At 37.1% G+C, this 26,917-nt stretch overlaps 1 protein-coding gene across 1 annotated transcript in view; it reads right to left on the bottom strand.

Moving 5' to 3' along the window:
* Positions 1-21,214: 21,214 nt before the first annotated feature.
* Positions 21,215-26,917, bottom strand: part of PGPEP1 (pyroglutamyl-peptidase I) — a 324,626-nt gene continuing 318,923 nt past the window's right edge. The window contains exon 5 of the mRNA XM_053702954.1: positions 21,215-21,733. Within this exon, the coding sequence (XP_053558929.1) occupies positions 21,541-21,733 (193 nt within the window). The 3' untranslated portion in view covers positions 21,215-21,540. The remainder of the gene's footprint in view (positions 21,734-26,917) is intronic.

Here is a 26,917-nt window from a genome sequence, read left to right as displayed (position 1 = left end):
TGCTGGGGCATGCGACTCAGCCAGATGATGATGGCAATAAGGGAGGGAGCAGTTTCTCTATTAGCCCTTTTCTGTGTACCGTCACAGGAATGCATGTTGTTATCATATAACGTTAATGTTTTATTAGCAAAAGTAAAATATTACAGGTACAACAACTTTTAGAATATAGATACTGGCAATGTTTTTTTTTTTTTTTATGGCCACAATAGTAAAGTGAACTGCAGGAAAGCTAACTAATAAATGGACAAAAAAAAGTTTTTTTTGTGGTCTCATCTTTTGTTTACATTACTTGTTTTGAGTTTCAAAACTATTGCCAACAATATGGTAAGGTTAATGATTTTCTGCATTTGTCTGTGTGCAATTTTTTTAATTATAAGAATGACTTTAAGAAAGAGTTGTATTAGGGTTTTCATCTTTCCCTTATTTCCAGGGATCTTCCTTATTTGCCCAAACTTATTTTTTTACAACATGAAAAATCTTAATTTCAAACATTAAGTATTGTATGCTTGTAATCTGATTTAGTTAATAGTTTTGATGTATCTGGCAGTTTAATGTATTTACTCCCACTGTGCCTTAAATCAGAAATAGAATTCCGAGATTTGCAGAAACATTTTGAATATATTAAGCTAGACTATATGAATGAAGATAATTTGTATGGAGAATTTTGTTGTAACAAACTGTATTAAATTTGGACTTTTTCCAGTCACTGCTGTATTAATTTGTTGATTTCCTACATAAAATTTGTTGATTGTGTCGTTATGATTTTTTAAAAAAGTTGGCAACCCGGCTGTACTGAATGGTTACTGAGCACTAAGAGAGCAAAATAATGATAATACTTTCCAGATAGGCTATTGACAAAATGTTATCCTAACCTTTACAGAATAAATAAGAAAATAGTTTGACTAATGACGTTTGTTTCAAGCCTTTATTTTCCTACTAGATTTATAAAATAAATAATAATATAGTCATATGGAATTGTTTTTTTGACATTGTTTTACACAGTATCAAGTTATGCTTTTATGATGTTAATCAAAATAATCACATTGCACCACAAAGTTAACAGATTGTTTTTAATTGCAGAATTTCATTCCAGCCATTAGAATTAACACAGTTAACAATATGTGGATAAGGTAATGATCTTTAATAACCACAGCCCTTTGTTGCTATTGTATGTTTGGCATTACAAGGCACTGCAATACTGTGCTGAAGGATATACATCTGTAGTAATCAGTGATTGCACTTCTGTATACGTCACGTTGTTCATAGATCACTAGATAATAAACCTGAGACATCAATACCCACACGTGTCATAGAAGCTCAAATACAAGCTTCTCTGATAACACGAGTCTGCAGAAAGAACCACATAGTCTGTAAGATGCAACCACGGAATGCCATCATCTGAGCAAAAGTAATACACATTTCCAAAGTATTTTTAATACAGGAGTCCAATAATTTAGTTTACAATTTATAAATATAAGAGCAACAACTATTTTTTATCTAATAAAGGTTTATTTAATCAAATATACTAAGCTGGGCTTTTTTTTCTTTAGCATTCTTAATAGAGGCTGGCATATTTAAATGGACATTTTAAACCAAAAATGACAAGCTCTTTTTAATTACTGCCTTTAGAATGTATTAAACCTGCACAGAAGCTGCAGTCACGTATCACTGACTCCAGTTCAGGAGCTGCTTTAGTGGGAATGTACCTATGTATTTAACCCATTTGCAGGTAAGCTACAATCAGTAGTGTTAAATTGCATGCTCTAATGATCTAGAATGTCGTTTTAAATCAAATTTTGGAGCCAGCTACACTTCAAAAGACAAGCAATAGGGTTTGTATTTAGATATATGGAAAATACTGCACAGTTAAGTGCCCAAATAAAACATTTCTTCTGGGACCCTGCAATTTGTCAAGCCTTATATTAAGAATGGTGGATATCTAGCTTTAAGAAATTATATTTTCTTTAGGATTATTCTATAATGCATTCCAAGGAATTAACTGGCAAAAAAAAAAAAATATTTTGCTTTAAAATGTTGTTCTTTGTAGACTCACTGAATTTACTAGACTTCTGATCATATACAGTAAAATGGCATATAAAATAATTCAGATTTCTTTCCATTCTTAATTTTTTTTAATTTATTTTACTTGCAGAACACTTTCAGATCCTTTACTTGTATGATTTATTTTTTATCTCTGCATATGAGGTAGAATAGTTTGAATGCTGGAACTTTAAATGGTAAAATAAAACATATTTGATGTATTGTATGTCAATGCAAGACATGCTGTATCAATTCAATACAAGTCAAAGCTCTGAAGGTCAGACAAAACTATATACTTGGCAAGCATTTAATTGTTGAAAAATAAAAAGCTTTTTAAAGCAACATTTAAAATCACACACATCATTAAACAAATATTTAATTTTCCATTGGTTAAGAATGGATGGCAACACCAACAAATTGCAAATGGGTAAGAAATTATAAATGATTGTAATTAGGTTTCAGCACAAGCAGTATAGAAATAGAAGAACTTCGCATTAAAACGCACATTTCTATAGATACCATTCACATAGGAGAATGCATCATTTGGCAAAGATATTACATAACAGATGTAAGCACACCAACATTAAAACAGAATATTTGTATAGGTTTTCAATTGTGCCTATGTATATTTCACATTTAATTAATAAAACTTAATTCAATTAAACGATCAAATGACTGCATTTATATGAACCTTGCTGGTTAACCACAAAAGCCAAAAGCAATAAATCAGTCAGTACACCAGTAAGACAGAAAAGTGCTATGGGATACACATGCTATACAATCTAGAGATGGCTGTTGTGTTACATATATATATATATATATATATATATATATATATATATATATATATATTATATATATATATATATATATATATATACACACACACAAGTATTTGCAAGCAATCCCTGTATTTGTTTTACAGTTACAAACTGTTAAAATCTTGAGGGCACAGATTCTGTAAAAGTGAAAATATATTACTGTAGCTAAAAAAAAATAGCACTTAACACAAACAGCATTTGTCACTGTGAAGAGTGTAAAGAAAGAGGTAGAAGGATTTAAACATGTGTCAGTTTTAAAGGCATTTTTGGCTGATGGGACAAACTTTTTAACAGGATATGAAGTTGATGCATGAACTTTAATGTATGGCTTAAGTGCATATTTTCTGCCCTTACATTGACATAAACACTACTGAGTATGTGATGTCTCTGCGTTACTACTAGACAACGAGAAGCTGTAAACCAAGCTGGATGGATTGGCCTACCGAGACACCAGGGGATTTCCCGCGAGCCACAACAGTTGGGGCTGTCTAGCTACAATATAAGGGAGTCGTGCTGTTGGTGAGGTTGATGCAGCGCTATCACCTCTCTTATTTTCTCGGCTGAGCTATACGTATTTTTTTTTTTATTATTTTTTATATATTTGAGAACAACAGTGAGAACATGTTATAACAGCGATCTTTCTCCCATTATACATGTAATTTAGCTTAAAGGGACACTGAACCCAATTTTTTTCTTTTGTGATTCAGATAGAGTATGACAATTTAAGCAACTTTCTAATTTACTCCCGTTATCAAATGTTCTTTATTCTCTTTGTATCTTTATTTGAAATGCAACAATGTCAGTTTAGATGCCGGCCCATTTTTGGTGAACAACCTAGGTTGTCCTTGCTGATTGGTGGATAAATTCATCCACCAATCAAAAACTGCTGTCCAGAGGTCTGAACCAAGAAAAAAAGCTTAGCTGCCTTCTTTTTCATATAAAGATAGCAAGAGAATGAAGAAAAATTGATAATAGGAGTAAATTAAAAAGTTGCTTAAAATTGCAAGGTCTATCTGAATCACAAAAGAAAAATTTTGGGTTCAGTGTCCCTTTAAGCAATATTGTACATAGTCACAATATAAGTTGAACAATACTTTTAAATGGAGTAGGGCTTTAGGTGCCTCTTTAATAACATATGAATAATGAACATGAAATTAATACAATTTCTATCATCATCTAAGAAATACACTGTTGCGTTCAATATTTAAGATATCAGTGATCACACAAGAAAAAAAAAAATAGAAACAACCTCATTGGATATTAATACATACAATCACAAAATCATATATTGGACCTGCTACTTTTCTACGAATTGAGGGAGAAAAACCCCCCAGAAAAAAAATAAAAATATGAAAAGGCAGTAAGGAAAAGAAAAAACAGGCTGTTCACTTATATGGCTAGGAGCTCTCAATCTCTTTCCTACGCTTAATACAGGTGACAAAATATTTCATTGTCAATTTTATTTCCTAGACCATGTACCATTTTAGCTGTCTTTTGAATGGCTTCTAGTGCCTAGTCAGGTAACACTGTGAGACAGTGACTCACTGCTTTGATCACACTATAGATAATCGAGTCACAGTTATTACATATTAATATAATTTAATTCTAAAAAGAAATATAGGGGGTGGGGGGGGGGAGGAGTATCCCAGTAATCCCCTTGATAAAAATGGGGCAAGTGCATTCTACAGACTCAAATGAAAATTAGGGATGGCCTTTATATTTTTCTAGGACTGCTTTTAATTCCCAGTACAGCCCTGGTTGGGAGACTTAAAGGGGCATAAAACTCAATTTTTTCTTTCTAATTTACTTCTATTATCTAATTTGCTTAATTATCTTGATATTCTTTACTGAAAGCATATCTAGATAGGCTCAGTAGCTGCTGATTGGTAGATGCACATTGATGCCTCGTGCGATTGGCTCACCTATGCATTGCTATTTCTTCAACAAAGGATATCCAAAGAATGAAGCAAATTAGATAATAGAAGTAAATTGGAATGTTATTTAAAATTGTATTCTCTTCCTAAATCATGAAAGAAAATGTTTAGGTTTAGTGTCCCTTTAATCATCCAGATTCTGATTGGCTGTGTTGTCCCTATATTCCTTTTAAAACAGTATGTAAAAATGTAAAAAATAGATGGGTAGAAATACATTTAAAAAAACCCCACAAAACAAAAAAAAAAAAAACTGAACATCAGCCCCCTAAGTTTTAGACTAAAAATGAAGCATCAAAGTTAATGCGCCACTTCCACATACCTTTAGTATTAAAGGGACAGTAAATGTAATTTTTTCTACAGTATGTACAATTAAATAAGGTATTCTGTCACTCATCTTTTGTGCAGCCAAATTTGACTACTTTTTGTTCCCCAAAAGGGTCTTGTTTTTCCTGGATAGCCCACCTATCAACTGCAGATTTTTTTTTATTAAAAAAAAAAAAAAGTGTCACAGGCACAGCCCCATCTATTCAATAAAGCATACTCAAGTAGGAGATTGCGTAGTCTACACAAAAAGGGAGTAACAGAACCCCATTTTGAATTGTGTACATACTATACAATAATGACATTTTTGGGGGTAATTTCCATGTAATGAAAAACAGACAAAATATTTAAAGGATAGTAAATATATATATTTACTGTCCTTTAAATATTTTTGTCAGTTTTCCATTACATAGAAATAACCAGATTTGATCACGCTCCAACATAGAAAAATTGGGACATCACTAACCATTATACAACGAAGATAATTATATTAAACAGTTAGGGAGTAACAATACCATAGCATTCAGCTTCCACAAACTATTTATCACATTGGATTGAGTGTACAGATAACCAAGGAATGATTAATAAGGCACTGGCTTTCGACTGGGATTCCTGTAGTTTTGTGGAGGTAGTTTTGCATTTAAATAAGCAAGGCTATAACAATCAGGTACATATATTTTGAAATATTTTTCTGTAAATAGTTTTTTTTGTAAATTTCTAGAAAAAAGGAAACACAGGCTATGTGAAGAAATGTTCTGATATCAGTGTCTTGCAAAGTTCATTGTAATCAAAGTGTAAGCATGCATTAGTTCACACACTTTTCAACTAGTACTGCTGGAATTAGCCAAGATGATCCATATAGACATATATATATATATAAAACATTTCAACACAATGTTTTCCTAATCCTCGGTAGGTAACGTGTCTTTTCAAGACAACCCTAATTTGAATTACAAGTGAAACAACTGCATCTATATAAATGGAAATAATAACAACTACTATTAGAAAGCATAACTAGACACTATCATGCAATATTTTCTCTACAATAATATTAAGTAGCTATAGTAAGATAACAAAACAAATATTTTTCACTTAAAATTAAAGGGGCAGTATACACCAATTTTCATATAACTGCATGTAATAGACACTACTATAAAGAGTAAGATGCACAGATACTGATATAAAAATCCAGTATAAAACTGTTTAAAAACTTACTTAGAAGCTCTCAGTTTAGCTCTGTTGAAAAGGTAGCTGGAAAGCCCACTGCAAGTGGGAAATAAGACACTCCCCCACCCATTTCTTTTGCATATGAAAAGACCCTTTACACAAACAGGAGCAAGCTGGAGTAGGTATCTGTCGGTATTCTCCTAAAACTTTGGGGCTTGGTTAGGAGTCTGAAAATCAGAGCAATGTTATTTAAAAATAAGCAAAACTATACATTTAAAAAAAAATAAAAAAAAAAAAAATTTATGGGCTATATAAATAGATCATCTACAAAACATTTATGCAAAGAAAAAACAAGTGTATAATGTCCCTTTAAAGTAGAATGATTAGGACACATTCACTAGAATGCAATGCTGATAAATCAGAAGGGTTCCAACCAACGTGTTAATGGAAGGAAAAAACACAAAAACATGAAAAAATTGACACAAAATTTAAAACAAGGGGAAATAGAGAATGTGTGTGTGTATGTATGTACGTATGTACGTATGTATGTATGTATGTATGTATATATATATATATATATATATATATATATATATACACATACATATACACACACACACATGACTTTTTATAGAATAATTAAATACCAACTAAATTATACAACTAATGATTTGGGGTTAAACGTTTTAGGGCTTAATAAGGCAAGGCAAATACATCTTTCTCACATTTAAGTGAACTGAATCAAATGTTTTGATTTCTATCTATGAACAGATGCCTCTTTGGAAAACAGAAATGCTTTGAGTCTTTAATTTTGGCATTGTTTTTGATCATGTTTTTGTTATAGCCATAGGAGATTCTAGCAAAAAGGTGGTAAACCAGGGAAGCTGGCAGGACAGCCCCTGGAAACTTGTAACACAAGAAGATACAGTATATGCTGTTATAAATTATTGCTAATTTATGTTCCAAGTAAAAATTAAATTATATTTAATGAGATGCAGTGAACAAAGTAATAGTTCTCAGAAACCCATTGGTTCTCTACTATACCCAGGAAATCACCAACAATTAGTCAATACATCTAAATAATCTCATTTTAGAGAAAAGTTTATTTTACCTAAACAGCAAACTGGAAGATGGAGGAGGACAGAATAATATACCAAAGCAGCAAATATTCACATCAAAGAGGTTATAATGAGTAATAACAGTTTGTGTACACTTCTTTCTCAGTAAAAATAAAGTGTAAAACAGATAATACTCCAGTTCCTCTAACAAACAAATAACTTCCAAAGTGAAACAAGAGACCACATAAACCCAAAAATTCAGTCACAACTATTAACCTATTCCAGCCTTCAAGGGTCCATTCCAATTCTCATACATCAGAGTGGGAAAATAAAAAAAATAATTGTGTAGGAGCTATTTATTTTCATCTGGAATGGTATTTATATATGCAAAATACAAATTTTATAACTGGTGTTAAAAACAAAAAAAAAACTACATGACAAGGATGAGTCCCAAAAAGAATAAACAAAACAAAGCAAAAAACAAAAAAAACAAAATATAAATAAAAATACATATAATCTAAAGCTAGTGTGACACTCCACCACGTGCCTTTAAAACCGGGTCCTATTATGGTTTGTTTCATATTCAGCTATATTTTTTCTACTAAACTTATTTATTTTTGTGGTTAAAGTTGCACATGTTGTCAATAACATGCATGAATATTGATTTTGATCACATTACAAAACATGTAAATCCAGCAATCTCACAAACTTCATGCTTGGGTCTGTATTATGCCTCACCTCTAGAATGTTTGCGTATCAAGGCTATTTTGCCTAGGGTCCTGGCTGACATGAGATAATGATATACAGTTCTATAAACTGCTGATTACATAAATGCCAGAAAAGGGTTTATTAAAAACATAATTTATGCTTACCTGATAAATTTATTTCTCTTGTAGTGTATCCAGTCCACGGATCATCCATTACTTGTGGGATATTCTCCTTCCCAACAGGAAGTTGCAAGAGGATCACCCACAGCAGAGCTGCTATATAGCTCCTCCCCTCACTGCCATATCCAGTCATTCGACCGAAACAAGACGAGAAATGAGAAACCATAGGGTGCAGTGGTGACTGTAGTTTAAATAAAATTTAGACCTGCCTTAAAAAGACAGGGCGGGCCGTGGACTGGATACACTACAAGAGAAATAAATTTATCAGGTAAGCATAAATTATGTTTTCTCTTGTTAAGTGTATCCAGTCCACGGATCATCCATTACTTGTGGGATACCAATACCAAAGCTAAATTACACGGATGATGGGAGGGACAGGGCAGGATTAAACAGAAGGAACCACTGCCTGAAGAACCTTTCTCCCAAAAACAGCCTCCGAAGAAGCAAAAGTATCAAATTTGTAAAATTTTGAAAAAGTGTGAAGCGGCAGCCTTGCAAATCTGTTCAACAGAGGCCTCATTTTTAAAGGCCCAGGTGGAAGCCACAGCTCTAGTAGAATGAGCTGTAATCTTTTCAGGGGGCTTCTGTCCAGCAGTCTCATAGGCTAAGCGAATTATGCTCCGAAGCTAAAAGGAAAGAGAGGGTGCCGAAGCTTTTTGACCTCTCCTCTGTCCAGAGTAAACAACAAACAGGGAAGATGTTTGGTGAAAATCTTTAGTAGCTTGTAAGTAAAACTTCAAGGCACATACTACGTCCAGATTATGTAAAAGACGTTCCTTTTTTGAAGAAGGATTAGGACACAATGATGGAACAACAATCTCTTGATTGATATTTTTGTTAGAAACCACCTTAGGTAAAAACCCAGGTTTGGTACGCAGAACTACCTTATCTGCATGAAAAATCAGATAAGGAGAATCACATTGTAAGGCAGATAGCTCAGAGACTCTCAGAGCCGATGAAATAGCCATCAAAAACAGAACTTTCCAAGATAAAAGTTTAATATCAATGGAATGAAGGGGTTCAAACTGAACTCCTTGAAGAACTTTAAGAACCAAGTTTAAGCTCCATGGGGGAGCAACAGTTTTAAACACAGGCTTAATTCTAACCAAAGCCTGACAAAATGCCTGGACGTCTGGAACCTCTGCCAGACGCTTGTGCAAAAGAATAGACAGAGCAGAAATCTGTCCTTTTAAAGAACTAGCTGATAATCCTTTGTCCAAACCCTCTTGGAGAAAGGACAATATCCTAGGAATCCTAACCTTACTTCATGAGTAATTCTTGGATTCACACCAATAAAGATATTTACACCATATCTTATGGTAGATTTTCCTGGTGACAGGCTTTCGTGCCTGTATTAAGGTATCAATGACAGACTCTGAGAAGCCACGCCTTGATAGGATCAAGCATTCAATCTCCATGCAGTCAGTCTCAGAGAAATTAGATTTGGATGATTGAAAGGACCTTGTATTAGAAGGTCCTGCCTCAGAGGCAGAGTCCATGGTGGAAAGGATGAGATGTCCACTAGGTCTGCATACCAGGTCCTGCGTGGCCACGCAGGCGCTATCAGAATCACCGATGCTCTCTCCTGCTTGATTTTGGCAATCAGTCGAGGGAGCAGAGGAAACGGTGGAAACACATAAGCCAGGTTGAAGAACCAAGGAGCTGCTAAAGCATCTATCAGCGTCGCTTCCGGGTCCCTGGACCTGGATCCGTAACAAGGAAGCTTGGCGTTCTGGCGAGACGCCATGAGATCCAGTTCTGGTTTGCCCCAACGATGGATCAGTTGAGCAAACACCTCCAGATGGAGTTCCCACTCCCCCGGATGAAAAGTCTGACGACTTAGAAAATCCGCCTCCCAGTTCTCTACACCTGGGATGTGGATCGCTGACAGGTGGCAAGAGTGAGACTCTGCCCAGCGAATTATCTTTGAGACTTCTAACATCGCTAGGGAACTCCTGGTTCCCCCTTGATGGTTGATGTAAGCCACAGTCGTGATGTTGTCCGACTGAAATCTGATGAACCTCAGGGTTGCTAACTGAGGCCAAGCTAGAAGAGCATTGTATATTGCTCTTAACTCCAGAATATTTATTGGGAGGAGTTTCTCCTCCTGAGTCCACGATCCCTGAGCCTTCAGGGAGTTCCAGACTGCGCCCCAACCTAGAAGGCTGGCATCTGTTGTTACAATCGTCCAATCTGGCCTGCGAAAGGTCATACCCTTGGACAGATGGACCCGAGATAGCCACCAGAGAAGAGAATCTCTGGTCTCTTGATCCAGATTTAGTAGAGGGGACAAATCTGAGTAATCCCCATTCCACTGACCTAGCATGCATAATTGCAGCGGTCTGAGATGCAAGCGCGCAAATGGCACTATGTCCATTGCCGCTACCATTAAGCCGATTACTTCCATGCACTGAGCCACTGACGGACGTGGAATGGTATGAAGGACACGGCAAGCATTTAGAAGTTTTGATAAACTGGACTCCGTCAGGTAAATTTTCATCTCTACAGAATCTATAAGAGTCCCTAGGAAGGCGACTCTTGTGAGTGGGGATAGAGAACTCTTTTCCACGTTCACTTTCCAGCCATGCGACCTCAGAAATGCCAGAACTATCTCTGTATGAGACTTGGCAATCTGAAAGCTTGACGCCTGTATTAGGATGTCGTCTAGATACGGAGCCACCGCTATGCCTCGCGGTCTTAGAACCGCCAGAAGTGAGCCCAGAACCTTTGTAAAAATTCTCGGGGCTGTAGCCAATCCGAAGGGAAGAGCTACAAATTGGTAATGCCTGTCTAGAAAGGCAAACCTTAGGAACCGATGATGATCTTTGTGAAACAGTATGTGAAGATAGGCATCCTTTAAGTCCACTGTGGTCATGTACTGACCCACTTGGATCATGGGTAGGATGGTCCGAATAGTTTCCATTTTGAATGATGGAACTCTGAGGAATTTGTTTAAGATCTTTAGATCCAAGATTGGTCTGAAGGTTCCCTCTTTTTTGGGAACCACAAACAGATTTGAATAAAACCCTCGTCCCTGTTCCGTCTGCGGAACTGGATGGACCACTCCCATTACTAGGAGGTCTTGCACACAGCTTAGGAATGCCTCTTTCTTTATCTGGTTTGCTGATAACCTTGAAAGATGAAATCTCCCTTGTGGAGGAGAAGCTTTGAAGTCCAGAAGATATCCCTGAGATATGATCTCCAACGCCCAGGGATCCTGAACATCTCTTGCCCACGCCTGGGCGAAGAGAGAAAGTCTGCCCCCCACTAGATCCGTTTCCGGATAGGGGGCCGTTCCTTCATGCTGTCTTGGGGGCAGCAGCAGGTTTTCTGGCCTGCTTGCCCTTGTTCCAGGACTGGTTAGGTTTCCAGGCCTGTCTGGGATGAGCAACAGTTCCCTCTTGTTTTGAAGCAGAGGAAGTTGATGCTGCTCCTGCCTTGAAATTTAGACTGTTTAAGGTGAAATCAATAGATTTAGTACACATTCTCCTATGGGGCTCCACCATGGCTTTCAAACATAATGAACAAGTAGGTTCCTCTGTATCAGCCATGTTTAAACAGACTAGCAATAAGACTAGCAAGCTTGGAAATCACTTAAACAAGTTTACAAGCAATATAAAAAACGTTACTGCACCTTTAAGAAAAACAAATTTGGTCCTAAAATTGAAATATCAGTGAAAAAACACTAACAAAATTTTTATAGTGTATGTAACAAGTTAGCAGAGCATTGCACCCACTTGCAAATGGATGATTAACCCCTTAATACCAAAAACGGAATAACAAATGACAAAAACTTTTTTAAACAGTCACAACAACTGCCACAGCTCTACTATGGCTTTTTACCTCCCTCAATACGACTTTTGAAGCCTTTTGAGCCCTTCAGAGAAGTCCTGGAACATGCAGGAAGAAGCTGGATGTCTGTGTCTGTAATTTTTGCTGCGCAAAAAAAGCACTAAAATAGGCCCCTCCCACTCATATTACCACAGTGGGAACCCTCAGGGAACTGTTTCTAGGCAAAATTCAAGCCAGCCATGTGGAGAAAACTAGGCCCCAATAAGTTTTATCACCAAACATATATAAAAAAATGATTAAACATGCCAGCAAACGTTTTAAAATACACTTTTATAAGAGTATGTATCTCTATTAATAAGCCTGATACCAGTCGCTATCACTGCATTTAAGGCTTTACTTACATTACTTCGGTATCAGCAGCATTTTCTAGCAAATTCCATCCCTAGAAAAATATTAACTGCACATACCTTATTGCAGGAAAACCTGCACGCCATTCCCCCTCTGAAGTAACCTCACTCCTCAGAATATGTGAGAACAGCAAAGGATCTTAGTTACTTCTGCTAAGATCATAGAAAACGCAGGCAGATTCTTCTTCTAAATACTGCCTGAGATAAACAGTACCCTCCGGTACCATTTAAAAATAACAAACTTTTGATTTAAGAAATAAACTAAGTATAAAACACCACAGTCCTCTTACGACCTCCATCTTTGTTGAGAGTTGCAAGAGAATGACTGGATATGGCAGTGAGGGGAGAAGCTATATAGCAGCTCTGCTGTGGGTGATCCTCTTGCAACTTCCTGTTGGGAAGGAGAATATCCCACAAGTAATGGATGATCCGTGGACTGGAAACACTTAACAAGAGAAAAGGGTCATATAACTCAATTTCTCAATTCCACCGTAAAAATTAATTTTTCAAAATGTATTACAGTACTTTAGCTTTTGAAAATGGTGATGAATAAACCTACTTTTTTCTGTGAGCCAGTGAGCAACATATACCAATGTATCACTTGTACACAATCATGTACTTCCTGTTAATCGAATTTCAAATATACAGTTTTTCCTTCAAGGGATACTAAACCCAAGTTTTTTTTTTTAAAGTGAAGTTTACAGCCGGAGCAGCTTCCCTCGCACGGAGATCCTCTCTTCAGAAGTCAGCAATGACTAATCAGGCTTCCTCCTTAGGCAATGATTCCCCTGGGGGGAAAGCCATGATTGGAGGAAGCCGGATTAGTCATTGCTGACATGTGAAGAGAGGATCTCCGGGCGGGGGAAGCTGCTTCGTCTGTGAAGAGAAGAAAGGTACGTTTTTAAACAAAATGGCTGCTTTCTAAACTTTGATGAATGAAAGTGCCCCTGTTTTTAATAGTATTTTTTAAAACCAGGCTTTCATTCATCAAAGTTTACCTTCAGTTTAATAATTCAGATAGAGCATGCAATTTTAAGCAACTTTCTAATTTACTCCTACTAACAATTTTTCTTCATTCTCTTGATATCTTTATCTAAAGAGCAGGCTTTTGTGTTGTCTCTTAAGCTTTACATTCCTGCTTTTTAAATAAAGACAGCAAGAGAATGAAGAAAATTTGATAATAGGAGTAAATTAGAAAGTTGCTTAAAATTGCATGCTCTATCGGAATCATTAAAAAAAATAAAAAATTGGGTTTAGTGTCCCTTTAACATATTTAAAGTGAATGTAAAGTTTAATAAATAAGTGCCCGGTTTTAAAAAATACTCTTACAAAACAGGAGCACTTCCATTCATTAAAGTTGACAACAAAGCTTCTTTTTAAAAATACCTTTGTTTTATGGAAAGCAGACTGGCGATCCTCCGCCCGCAGCTCCTGCTGTGGTTAACACAGCAATGACGAATCCGGGTTCCTCCAATCATTGCGTGCCCCCGTTGGCATCCAGCTTGTGAGGCACGCAATGATTGGAGGAAGCCTGATTCGTCATCGATCTGCTAACTACAGCAGGAGCTGTGGGCGAAGGGTCGTCAGTCTGCTTTCCATAAGACAAAGGTAACTATTTAAAAAAAAGAAGCTTTATTGTAAACTTTAATAAATGACAGTAACCCCTGTTTTTAAGAGTATTTTATAAAAACAGAATTTATGTTTACCTGATAAATTACTTTCTCCAACGGTGTGTCCGGTCCACGGCGTCATCCTTACTTGTGGGATATTCTCTTCCCCAACAGGAAATGGCAAAGAGCCCAGCAAAGCTGGTCACATGATCCCTCCTAGGCTCCGCCTACCCCAGTCATTCGACCGACGTTAAGGAGGAATATTTGCATAGGAGAAACCATATGATACCGTGGTGACTGTAGTTAAAGAAAATAAATTATCAGACCTGATTAAAAAACCAGGGCGGGCCGTGGACCGGACACACCGTTGGAGAAAGTAATTTATCAGGTAAACATAAATTCTGTTTTCTCCAACATAGGTGTGTCCGGTCCACGGCGTCATCCTTACTTGTGGGAACCAATACCAAAGCTTTAGGACACGGATGATGGGAGGGAGCAAATCAGGTCACCTAGATGGAAGGCACCACGGCTTGCAAAACCTTTCTCCCAAAAATAGCCTCAGAAGAAGCAAAAGTATCAAACTTGTAAAATTTGGTAAAAGTGTGCAGTGAAGACCAAGTCGCTGCCCTACATATCTGATCAACAGAAGCCTCGTTCTTGAAGGCCCATGTGGAAGCCACAGCCCTAGTGGAATGAGCTGTGATTCTTTCGGGAGGCTGCCGTCCGGCAGTCTCGTAAGCCAATCTGATGATGCTTTTAATCCAAAAAGAGAGAGAGGTAGAAGTTGCTTTTTGACCTCTCCTTTTACCTGAATAAACAACAAACAAGGAAGATGTTTGTCTAAAATCCTTTGTAGCGTCTAAATAGAATTTTAGAGCGCGAACAACATCCAAATTGTGCAACAAACGTTCCTTCTTTGAAACTGGTTTCGGACACAGAGAAGGTACGATAATCTCCTGGTTAATGTTTTTGTTAGAAACAACTTTTGGAAGAAAACCAGGTTTAGTACGTAAAACCACCTTATCTGCATGGAACACCAGATAAGGAGGAGAACACTGCAGAGCAGATAATTCTGAAACTCTTCTAGCAGAAGAAATCGCAACCAAAAACAAAACTTTCCAAGATAATAACTTAATATCAACGGAATGTAAGGGTTCAAACGGAACCCCCTGAAGAACTGAAAGAACTAAGTTGAGACTCCAAGGAGGAGTCAAAGGTTTGTAAACAGGCTTGATTCTAACCAGAGCCTGAACAAAGGCTTGAACATCTGGCACAGCTGCCAGCTTTTTGTGAAGTAACACAGACAAGGCAGAAATCTGTCCCTTCAAGGAACTTGCAGATAATCCTTTTTCCAATCCTTCCTGAGACCTGTGGAACCTCCCCCTTGGGGGAAGCCCCTTGAATTCCAGAAGATAACCTTGGGAGACTATTTCTAGTGCCCAAGGATCCAGAACATCTCTTGCCCAAGCCTGAGCGAAGAGAGAGAGTCTGCCCCCCACCAGATCCGGTCCCGGATCGGGGGCCAACATTTCATGCTGTCTTGGTAGCAGTGGCAGGTTTCTTGGCCTGCTTTCCCTTGTTCCAGCCTTGCATTGGTCTCCAAGCCTGCTTGGCTTGAGAAGTATTACCCTCTTGCTTAGAGGACGTAGCACTTTGGGCTGGTCCGTTTCTACGAAAGGGATGAAAATTAGGTTTATTTTTGGCCTTGAAAGGCCGATCCTGAGGAAGGGCGTGGCCCTTACCCCCAGTGATATCAGAGATAATCTCCTTCAAGTCAGGGCCAAACAGCGTTTTCCCCTTGAAAGGAATGTTAAGTAGTTTGTTCTTGGAAGACGCATCAGCTGACCAAGATTTCAACCAAAGCGCTCTGCGCGCCACAATAGCAAACCCAGAATTCTTAGCCGCTAACCTAGCCAATTGCAAAGTGGCGTCTAGGGTGAAAGAATTAGCCAATTTGAGAGCATTGATTCTGTCCATAATCTCCTCATAAGGAGGAGAATCACTATCGACCGCCTTTACCAGCTCATCAAACCAGAAACACGCGGCTGTAGCGACAGGGACAATGCATGAAATTGGTTGTAGAAGGTAACCCTGCTGAACAAACATCTTTTTAAGTAAACCTTCTAATTTTTTATCCATAGGATCTTTGAAAGCACAACTATCTTCTATGGGTATAGTGGTGTGTTTGTTTAAAGTGGAAACCGCTCCCTCGACCTTGGGGACTGTCTGCCATAAGTCCTTTCTGGGGTCGACCATAGGAAACAATCTTTTAAATATGGGGGGAGGGACGAAAGGTATACCGGGCCTTTCCCATTCTTTATTTACAATGTCCGCCACCCGCTTGGGTATAGGAAAAGCTTCTGGGAGCCCCGGGACCTCTAGGAACTTGTCCATTTTACATAGTTTCTCTGGGATGACCAAATTGTCACAATCATCCAGAGTGGATAATACCTCCTTAAGCAGAGCGCGGAGATGTTCCAACTTAAATTTAAATGTAATCACATCAGGTTCAGCTTGTTGAGAAATTTTCCCTGAATCTGAAATTTCTCCCTCAGACAAAACCTCCCTGGCCCCATCAGACTGGTGTAGGGGCCTTTCAGAACCATTATCATCAGCGTCGTCATGCTCTTCAGTATCTAAAACAGAGCAGTCGCGCTTACGCTGATAAGTGGGCATCTTGGCTAAAATGTTTTTGATAGAATTATCCATTACAGCCGTTAATTGTTGCATAGTAAGGAGTATTGGCGCGCTAGATGTACTAGGGGCCTCCTGAGTGGGCAAGACTCGTGTAGACGAAGGAGGGAATGATGCAGTACCATGCTTACTCCCCTCACTTGAGGAATCATCTTGGGCATCATTGTCATTGTCACATAAATCACATTTATTTAAATGAGAAGGAACTCTGGCTTCCCCACATTCAGAACACAGTCTATCTGGTAGTTCAGACATGTTAAACAGGCATAAACTTGATAACAAAGTACAAAAAACGTTTTAAAATAAAACCGTTACTGTCACTTTAAATTTTAAACTGAACACACTTTATTACTGCAATTGCGAAAAAATATGAAGGAATTGTTCAAAATTCACCAAATTTCACCACAGTGTCTTAAAGCCTTAAAAGTATTGCACACCAAATTTGGAAGCTTTAACCCTTAAAATAACGGAACCGGAGCCGTTTTTAACTTTAACCCCTTTACAGTCCCTGGTATCTGCTTTGCTGAGACCCAACCAAGCCCAAAGGGGAATACGATACCAAATGACGCCTTCAGAAAGTCTTTTCTATGTATCAGAGCTCCTCACACATGCGACTGCATGTCATGCCTTCAAAAACAAGTGCGCAACACCGGCGCGAAAATGAGGCTCTGCCTATGATTTGGGAAAGCCCCTAAAGAATAAGGTGTCTAAAACAGTGCCTGCCGATATAATCTTATCAAAATACCCAGATTAAATGATTCCTCAAGGCTAAATATGTGTTAATATATGAATCGATTTAGCCCAGAAAAAGTCTACAGTCTTAATAAGCCCTTGTGAAGCCCTTATTTACTTATCTTAATAAACATGGCTTACCGGATCCCATAGGGAAAATGACAGCTTCCAGCATTACATCGTCTTGTTAGAATGTGTCATACCTCAAGCAGCAAGAGACTGCTCACTGTTCCCCCAACTGAAGTTAATTCCTCTCAACAGTCCTGTGTGGAACAGCCATGGATTTTAGTAACGGTTGCTAAAATCATTTTCCTCATACAAACAGAAATCTTCATCTCTTTTCTGTTTCAGAGTAAATAGTACATACCAGCACTATTTTAAAATAACAAACTCTTGATTGAATAATAAAAACTACAGTTAAACACTAAAAAACTCTAAGCCATCTCCGTGGAGATGTTGCCTGTACAACGGCAAAGAGAATGACTGGGGTAGGCGGAGCCTAGGAGGGATCATGTGACCAGCTTTGCTGGGCTCTTTGCCATTTCCTGTTGGGGAAGAGAATATCCCACAAGTAAGGATGACGCCGTGGACCGGACACACCTATGTTGGAGAAAATAGGCACTTATTCATTAAAATTTACATTAATTTTAACTGTCACTCTTTCATATACTGAGTGGAAAAACATAAATTTATATGTCCCTTTCATTGTCTGTTATTTTTCTATATGTTCAGTTATATACTCATTTTTCGAATCGGCCATCCCCCCCAAATACCAAATCTTTATATTAAAAAGTAAGTTTCGTGTGATTTTGGTCACTTATTCTACCTCTCAGTCCAAACCCCCACAGGTATAGGGTTACTTAAAGGGACATAATACTCATATGCTAAATCACTTTAAACTGATGCAGTATAACTGTAAAATATCACCTGAGCATTTCTATGTAAAAAAAGATAGATATTTTACCTCACAATCTCCTCAGCTCAGCAGAGTAAGTTCTCTGTAAAAAGTTATACTCAGCTGCTGCCCAGCTGCAGAAAAAAAAAATTAATAAAGAAATGAACAGCAGCCAATAAGCATGAGCAGTTGAGGTCATGAACTCTTTTACTGTGATCTCATGAGATTTCACTTAACTCTCATTAATTTTTCATTGTAAACTTCCTTAAACTGAATAGGGAAATAACATGAGAGTGCACAAGGCTCAATCCTTTGGCTGTCCCGGGACAGACATACTGATTTGCTGCTTAGAAGTCCTTTACAATGGGATGTGGCTACTGAGGAACTTTTGAGGTAAAATATCTTTCTTTTTTACATAGAGATGTTCAGGTGATATTTTCTAGTCCGCTTTTTACAGCTATGCTTCATCACTTTCAAATGTTTCAACATTTGGGTATCATGGCCCTTTAAGATGTAATGTTGTAACTTAATATGTCATTTAATAAAAATGAGTTTTCTCTCTCTTTACCAAAGTTCATTTAGGCTAGGATGCAACTTGCATTAAAAATAATTGTCATATTCAAGTGCCCTAAATACATAAATATCCCTTATAATTACAACTAAATTTACAGCATACTCTATCAGTTATATTCAGCATTTCTTATAGAATGTATTCATTTACTTAAAGGGACATAAAAATGCAAAATGAAAATGATCTATGTTACAGCTTTTTATTATTGCACTGTTGCCTTTATATGACAATGTGTTTAACCCACTGCAAAGCAATTAAACACCTAGTTAAAGTCAGTTCCAGAGCAGCAATGCACTACTGTTAGCTATGTGAAGAATTTTGGCATCCACTATTCGTTAGTGAAACGAAGGCCCAAATGGGTTGTGGTAGGTGGCTTTTTTCATTTTGGCGCCGGATTTATTTGATTGAAGGTGAAACACACAATTATCTGCACAGACTGTGGCTATTTGTTCAGATGCACTAAGCTAGATGACAATAGTTAGGTATGTACATAATTTCATCATTGATTGTTCGTTAGTGAAATGAATGCCGAAATTGTGCTTTTGGCACCTAGCTCAACACATTTGGGGTACGACAATGGCAAATGTGTGTTGGCCAGTGGTGTATTGCTGCTGCTGAGCATATATACAGATGCTTTTCAACAAAGGATACCAAAAGAACAAAGTAAATGTAATATTAGAAGTGAATTTAAAAGTGTCTTAAAATGACATGCTCTATCTTAATCATGAAAGTTTAATATTGACTTTCATGCCCTTTAAGAGCATTTTATTCAGGTATAATTACCAGGGATGCCGTCACCACTCACACCTCATATAGATTTATGGAAAGTATATTATATGAAGTTTTTAATTATATATATATATATATATATATATATATATATATATATATATATATATTGAAGTTTGTTTAATTAGAAATCTGACATCTGCTTGTAGCATGCTTCTCTAGTAGCAAGCTAAATCCATTCATTTACAATAAAGAGTCAAAACACTTTACCAGAAATAATATCAATTGTGTCTCATATTTTCAACATAATGAAATGTAAAAGGACTTAAAGAATTAAAAATCATAACCACAATACTTCTAAACATACATAACCCTAATAGCCTTCAAAAAACATTATTATTGGCTCTGCTGATTTTTATTTTGGTAATTTTGACTGTTCTTTATATCATTTAGTAGAGGTCAAAACCTATTTGTTTCTAGTATCACAAAGGAGACAAAACAGATTTGCGGAGTCAAAGCACAAAAAGAAAAAAAAAAAAAAGATTCTATATTACAATTCTTATAAGACACCATAAAACAGACTATTAAAAGGACATAAAACCCACAATTTATATTTCATGATTCAGATTCAGCATACAATTTAAAAAACTTTCTAATTTACTTCTATTATTAATTGTGTTTGGTCTCTTGGTATCCTTTGTTGATTGAGCAACAATGCACTACTGGGAGCTAGCTGATCACATCAAGTAAGACAATGAAAAAAGGCATATATGTGAAGCCACCAATCAGAAGCTAACTCCCAAAAGTATTTACTATTCCTGAGCCTACCTATGCATTATTTTCAACAAAGGATAACAAAAGAACAAAGAAAATTATATAATAGAAGTAAATTGGAAAGTTTTTTTTAAATCACATGCTCTACAGCAGTGTTTCTCACCTCCAGACCTCAGGACCCTTAACAGGTCAGACATTCATTATATCTGTAATAAAGTACATGTGAAATAATCAGCTGATCAGTAACCATGGTTACTAACCTGCTCTCACCCTTCAGATGATTATTTCACCTGTGCTCTAGTTAAGATATAATGAATATCTGGCCCGAGTAAGGGTCCTGAGGACTGGAGTTGAGAAACACTGCTCTATAGGAATCATGAGAGAAAAAAATGGGTTTCATATCCCTTTAATGTCAAGACTGAGTTATTAATAGGTACTATGGGGCTCAAATGTGTGAGGTCTAAATGCTGCCCTATAATTGCATCCATATAACACTTTGACAACTTAAGATACAGGGTCACTCTGTAGCATTCTTGTGGACAACCATTTTGATAGAAGAGGAATTAAAAGATGGCCATTTGAACCACTTCAGGGGAGTTAGCAGTTGGGACTGCCATAAAGCAGTATGGTATATCACAATATGGTGATTTATATATAAATGTATTTGTCAGTTAACAACAGCTTTAAAAAAGCAAGATTCCCTGTAATCACGAAACAGATATAAACTTTTTTTTACTGAGAAACTTAAAAAAAAAAAAAAAATCAAAAGGTAATGGAGACCATAACATTTCCCAAAATGTAGTTTAATGGTCAGTGTAATTTAGGTCTGCTTCTTCTTTTACTCCATCACTGCAGCAAGTGTCACAACATCCACAAAATGCTTAAAATCCGCACAAGATCTAATTCTCTTTAATAAGAAATTACGGTAGAAAAAGGTGAAAAATTGCAAGATCTTGGTATACAAAGAAAACAAGCGTTCACTCTAGTTTGAATGGACGCCCATTGCCCTTCCTTGGAGTCGTCTGCAGGCTGTTCTTCCTCAATGCATTTGTTGACAAGTGCAGGAGAAGTAAGAGAAATGATGAAGAGAAACAAAATGTCTTATAGGTCAGTGCTTGCGTTCGTTGTTAATGTGGTCATCTGATTGTTCCAACATGCCCAGAATCACTTTGATGACCTCATGCACGGCTCGCCCCAGCTGTTCAGCTGTGTAAGGCTTACCTATAGGAGGCACATGGATGAACACCGATTTACCACGGCTCTGATACAGAGAAGTGTAGTAAGTGAAGTCACATAGGTACCTAATGGAGATAAATAATACATTAAGATATACTCTTTCAAATCATCATGGTAAGATAATATATTAAATTTACCTCAAACATACAGTATATTTTCACAACACTGAGCCAACTATTAGTAAATTATACACAAACAATACAATTGAAAAACAGACAATCTATAGAATGTCTTTCTTTTTGCTACGAGATATTCATTCCAGATCTCGTCAGAGATGTTAATTCGGTGTAATAAAACTTAAAATGTTAAATGGTGTTAGACCAAACTACCAAGGGACTTTAAGGAAATTATATTATTTTTCATAACATATAGGAACATAGTTTCATACCACTTAGGGCAGTAAGATATTTCATTACATTTTCAGAACTGCTCCCTTTCCACAATTACAAGTTTTGTGTATGGTATGTATGCATAATTCCCTATTTATACTACAGAGACTAGTTGTCACTCACTCATATACAAGTAGCTGCAAATATTAAAAACATTTAGGGATTCAAGTTCTGGAGGGGCATGTCTTGCTCAATAACTAACTAATCCTCAATTGTATATTCTTACATCTTGTAATCTTGTGCCATGGCCATGATGTTTTTGCTGTTTTTATATATTATTGAGTAACTCCCTGGTGTTTTTTGCACCCAGTTTGCAAAAGGAATGATAAATATATTCTTCCTGTTCCAGATAAATATTTTATATTACACACACAATTTTAAAATAAAGTGTTAAAATCAAAGGCAATTTTAGACAGGCAGTGCTTTGTAGCATTTCAATACAATACTGACATCTTAGTCACTAATTAAGGTCTGATCAGTTCCAGCTTACAATGTGTCAGTAACACTACAAAGTCTTCCTTGTGAGCTGAATCTCTAAAGGTGCAATGCAGAATACATACAAGCTTCCCAATGTTAACACCAGTAGGTCAAGTGTAGAAGAATAATTCTCTTAGATAGAATCAATGGGCCACAGAAAAGTCAGTATTGCATTGTTTTTGTGTATGTCCATTTCTCAGAGTGAATTTCTATAATCTTGGTCAGCTGACATTACTTTGCTAATGAAGTTCCATTTTTTAGAGCTCAAGACCTTAAAGGGACATGTACCCAATTTTTTTTTCTTTCATGATTCAGATACAGCATGTTAATTTAAACAATTTTCCAATTTACTTACATTATCTACTTTGTTTTGTTCGCTTGGTATCCTTTGTTGAAAAGGGTACCTAGGTAGGCTCAGAAGCTATTGATTGCTGGCTGCACATATATATGTCTCATGATATTGACTCCCCAATGACTTCAGCTAGCTCCCAGTAGTGGGTCTCCCATCCAGGTACAGACCAGGCCTGGCTCTGCTTAACTTCCGAGTTCAGACAGGATCGGGTGCATTCAAGGCAGTGTGGCGGTAGACCGGTTTCCATTTTGAAGGACGGTCCTGAGAAAACTTTTTGAGACACTTTAAGTCTACCATAGAACGAAAAAAAATGCTCTTTTTTTGGGAACCCCGAACAGGAAAAAATAGAATCCTAGACCCTGTTTCCTTACAGGAACAATCACTCACATGAATGAGAGGTCCCAAACACACTACAAAAATGTCTCACTGTTATCTGGCCTGCAGATAAAATTGAGAGGTGGAATCTGCCACACAGAGGGAAGGAGTGACTATTATGTAGTAACCCTGAGGTACTATAACCACAGCATATCTGGGACATCTCGTATCCATGTTTGAAGACAGAGAGATTCAAACCCCCAATTTGACCGATCCCAGATCTGGGGCAAACTCCTTTAAGTCTATTCATCTCGTCTTGTGTTAGAAAAGACCCTTTTCCACCCGTAATATCAGAACTATTCCTGTCAGATCAGGATCAAACAAGATTTTTCCCTTGTATGGAGGCACCAGAAACTTGGACTCAGAGGAAAAATGTCCACAACACCCAGCGGGCTAACACAGTGAAGCCAGATATCTTGGCTTCCAGCTGAAAAATGTTCATGGGAGCATCAGAAATGCTACCACTAATTCCCTCCATGTAAGCCACCAGCTTAGTCCATTGATCCTAAAAAGAACAGCTATCCTCTCTAGGAATCATAGTTCTCTTAGCCAAAGTAGAAATGCCCTACTAGTTTAGGCACCGTGCGCCCTGATATTTAATGGAGACACGACAGGAAACATCTTCACAAGACAGAAGATGGGGAAAAAAGAACCCCCGACTTCTCCCATTCCTATGAAAAATCTCCTAGCACGGTCTGCAACAGGAAAAACTTTCACAGAAGAATCCTAGTACTAATAAAGTTTACTAGATTCTTTAGGGTTGACAACGACATACACATCGGAGTCACCCAAGGCAGCCAAAACCTCTATTAATCACACACGAAGGAGATGCAAATAACTCCTCCAGGAGATCATGAGGAACCGCAGGGCACTGCAGGTGACGCCAAAGAGGTTTGGGACATGAAGGAAGAGAACTGTGACATTGGGGCCTAGTTATCAAGCCATCAACCTCAAATACGCTGGAATTCCGCAGCGTATTTGTGGCGAGGCTGATTCGCCTTAGTTATCAAAGGCTTCAGACCGGCAAAAGTAGAATTTTGTGACGTAAGCTTCGATCCGCCGGACTCCGTCCGACACAGATCGATTCTTACGTCACTCCAGATGCGGCACAATCTCACTACTTTTGCTAGTTATCAAAAAACTAGCAGGTACACTCGGCACTTTTACGGCCCAGCGTACCTGGTTTTCAATCAGCCAGCCTGGAGGCGGCGGATCCCATAGGAATCAATGGGAGTCTGACCATAGCGAAAGTACAAGTTCGCTGCTGCCAGATATCCCATTGATTCCTATGGGAGCTGTCTGCACCTAACACCCTAACATGTACCCCGAGTCTAAACACCCCTAATCTGCCCCCCCCTACACCGCCGCAACTAAATAAAGTTATTACCCCCTAAACCGCCGCTCCCGGAGCCCACCGCAACTATAATAAATGTCTTAACCCCTAAACCGCCGCTCCTGGAGCCCACCGCCACCTACATTATACCTATTAACCCCTATCCTGCCCCCCCTATACCGCCGCCCTCTGTAATAAAGTTATTAACCCCTATCTTGCTGATCCCGCACCTCGCCGCAAATAAATAGTTTAACCCCTAAACCGCCGCTCCCTGAACCCGCCGCAACCTATCTTAAATTTATTAACCCCTATCCTGCCCCCCCTACACCGTTGCCACCTATAATAAATTTATTAACCCCTATCCTGCCCCCCACTACACCGCCGCCACTGTAATAAAATTATTAACCCCTAAACCTAAGTCTAACACTAACCCTAACACCCCCCTAACTTAAATATTAATTAAATACATCTAAATCATATTTATATTATTAACTAAGTTAATCCTATTTAAAACTAAATACTTACCTATAAAATAAACCCTAATATAGCTACAATATAAATAATAATTATATTGTAGCTATCTTAGGATTTATTTTTATTTTACAGGTACCTTTCAATTTATTTTAACTAGGTACAATAGCTATTAAATAGTTATTAACTATTTAATAGCTTACCTAGCTAAAATAAAGAGAAATTAACCTGTAAAATAAAAACTAACCTAAGTTACAATTACACCTAACACTACACTATACTTTAATAAATTATTCCTATTTAAAACTAAATACTTACCTGTAAAATAAACCCTAATATAGCTACAATATAATTAATAATTACATTGTAGCTATCTTAGGATTTATATTTATTTTACACCGCATTCTATTGGCTGTTGTATTTTAGTTAGTTTATGTAATTGTATTTAATTGTAGTTATTTGTAGGTAGTTTAATTAATTAATTTAATGATAGTGTAGTGTTAGGTTTAATTGTAACTTAGGTTAGGATTTATTTTACAGGTAATTTTGTATTTCTTTTAGCTAGGTAGTTATTAAATAGTTAATAACTATTTAATAACTATTCTAACTAGCTAAAATAAATACAAAGTTACCTGTAAAATAAATATAAATCCTAAGATAGCTACAATGTAATTATTAATTATATTGTAGCTATATTAGGCTTTATTTTACAGGTAAGTATTTAGTTTTAAATAGGAATAATTTATTAAAGTATAGTGTAGTGTTTAGTGTGTAATTGTAACTTAGGTTAGTTTTTATTTTACAGGTTAATTTCTCTTTATTTTAGCTAGGTAAGCTATTAAATAGTTAATAACTATTTAATAGCTATTGTACCTAGTTAAAATAAATTGAAAGGTACCTGTAAAATAAAAATAAATCCTAAGATAGCTACAATATAATTATTATTTATATTGTAGCTATATTAGGGTTTATTTTATAGGTAAGTATTTAGTTTTAAATAGGATTAACTTAGTTAATAATATAAGTATGATTTAGATGTATTTAATTAATATTTAAGTTAGGGGGGTGTTAGGGTTAGTGTTAGACTTAGGTTTAGGGGTTAATAATTTTATTACAGTGGCGGCGGTGTAGTGGGGGGCAGGATAGGGGTTAATAAATTTATTATAGGTGCCGACGGTGTAGGGGGGCAGGATAGGGGTTAATAAATTTAATATAGGTCGCGGCGGGTTCAGGGAGCGGCGGTTTAGGGGTTAAACAATTTTTTTTATTTGCGGCGAGGTGCGGGATCAGCAGGATAGGGGTTAATAACTTTATTACAGAGGACGGCAGTATAGGGGGGGCAGGATAGGGGTTACTAGGTATAATGTAGGTGGCAGCGGTGTCCGGGAGCGGCGGTTTAGGGGTTAATACATTTATAAGACTTGCGGCGGGGTCTAGGAGCGGCGGTTTAGGGGTTAATACATTTTTTTTTTAAAATAAGTATTTTTTATTGAGGTAATGTACAATAACATAACGACAATACATATGTCCGGATACATATCAAATTTGGAAAAATACAAAAACAAACATCTTTACCATTCTAACATAATAAATAGACTGAGACTAGAGCAATAAGGCGCCAGTGATATAGTCATAAATGCCATGTCAGTCCTACAACTATACTAAGTGTTTGCGAGTGGGAGCTTGGACTGTACAATTTAACAAAACAGCAATTCTAGCAATGAGAATATAGGTTCTGGCAGAGATTATAAAAGTATGTCTGGGGTGTATATCTCAAGATATATGATATATATGGTTGAAAGTGAAAAGAAAAGACTTGTGAATGGCAAAGGTAACTAACCGGAACATGTGT

The sequence above is a fragment of the Bombina bombina genome, chromosome 2, assembly GCF_027579735.1.
Source record: "Bombina bombina isolate aBomBom1 chromosome 2, aBomBom1.pri, whole genome shotgun sequence".
NCBI classification, from domain to species: Eukaryota; Metazoa; Chordata; class Amphibia; order Anura; family Bombinatoridae; genus Bombina; species Bombina bombina.
This window is presented reverse-complemented; position numbering and strand designations above follow the sequence as displayed.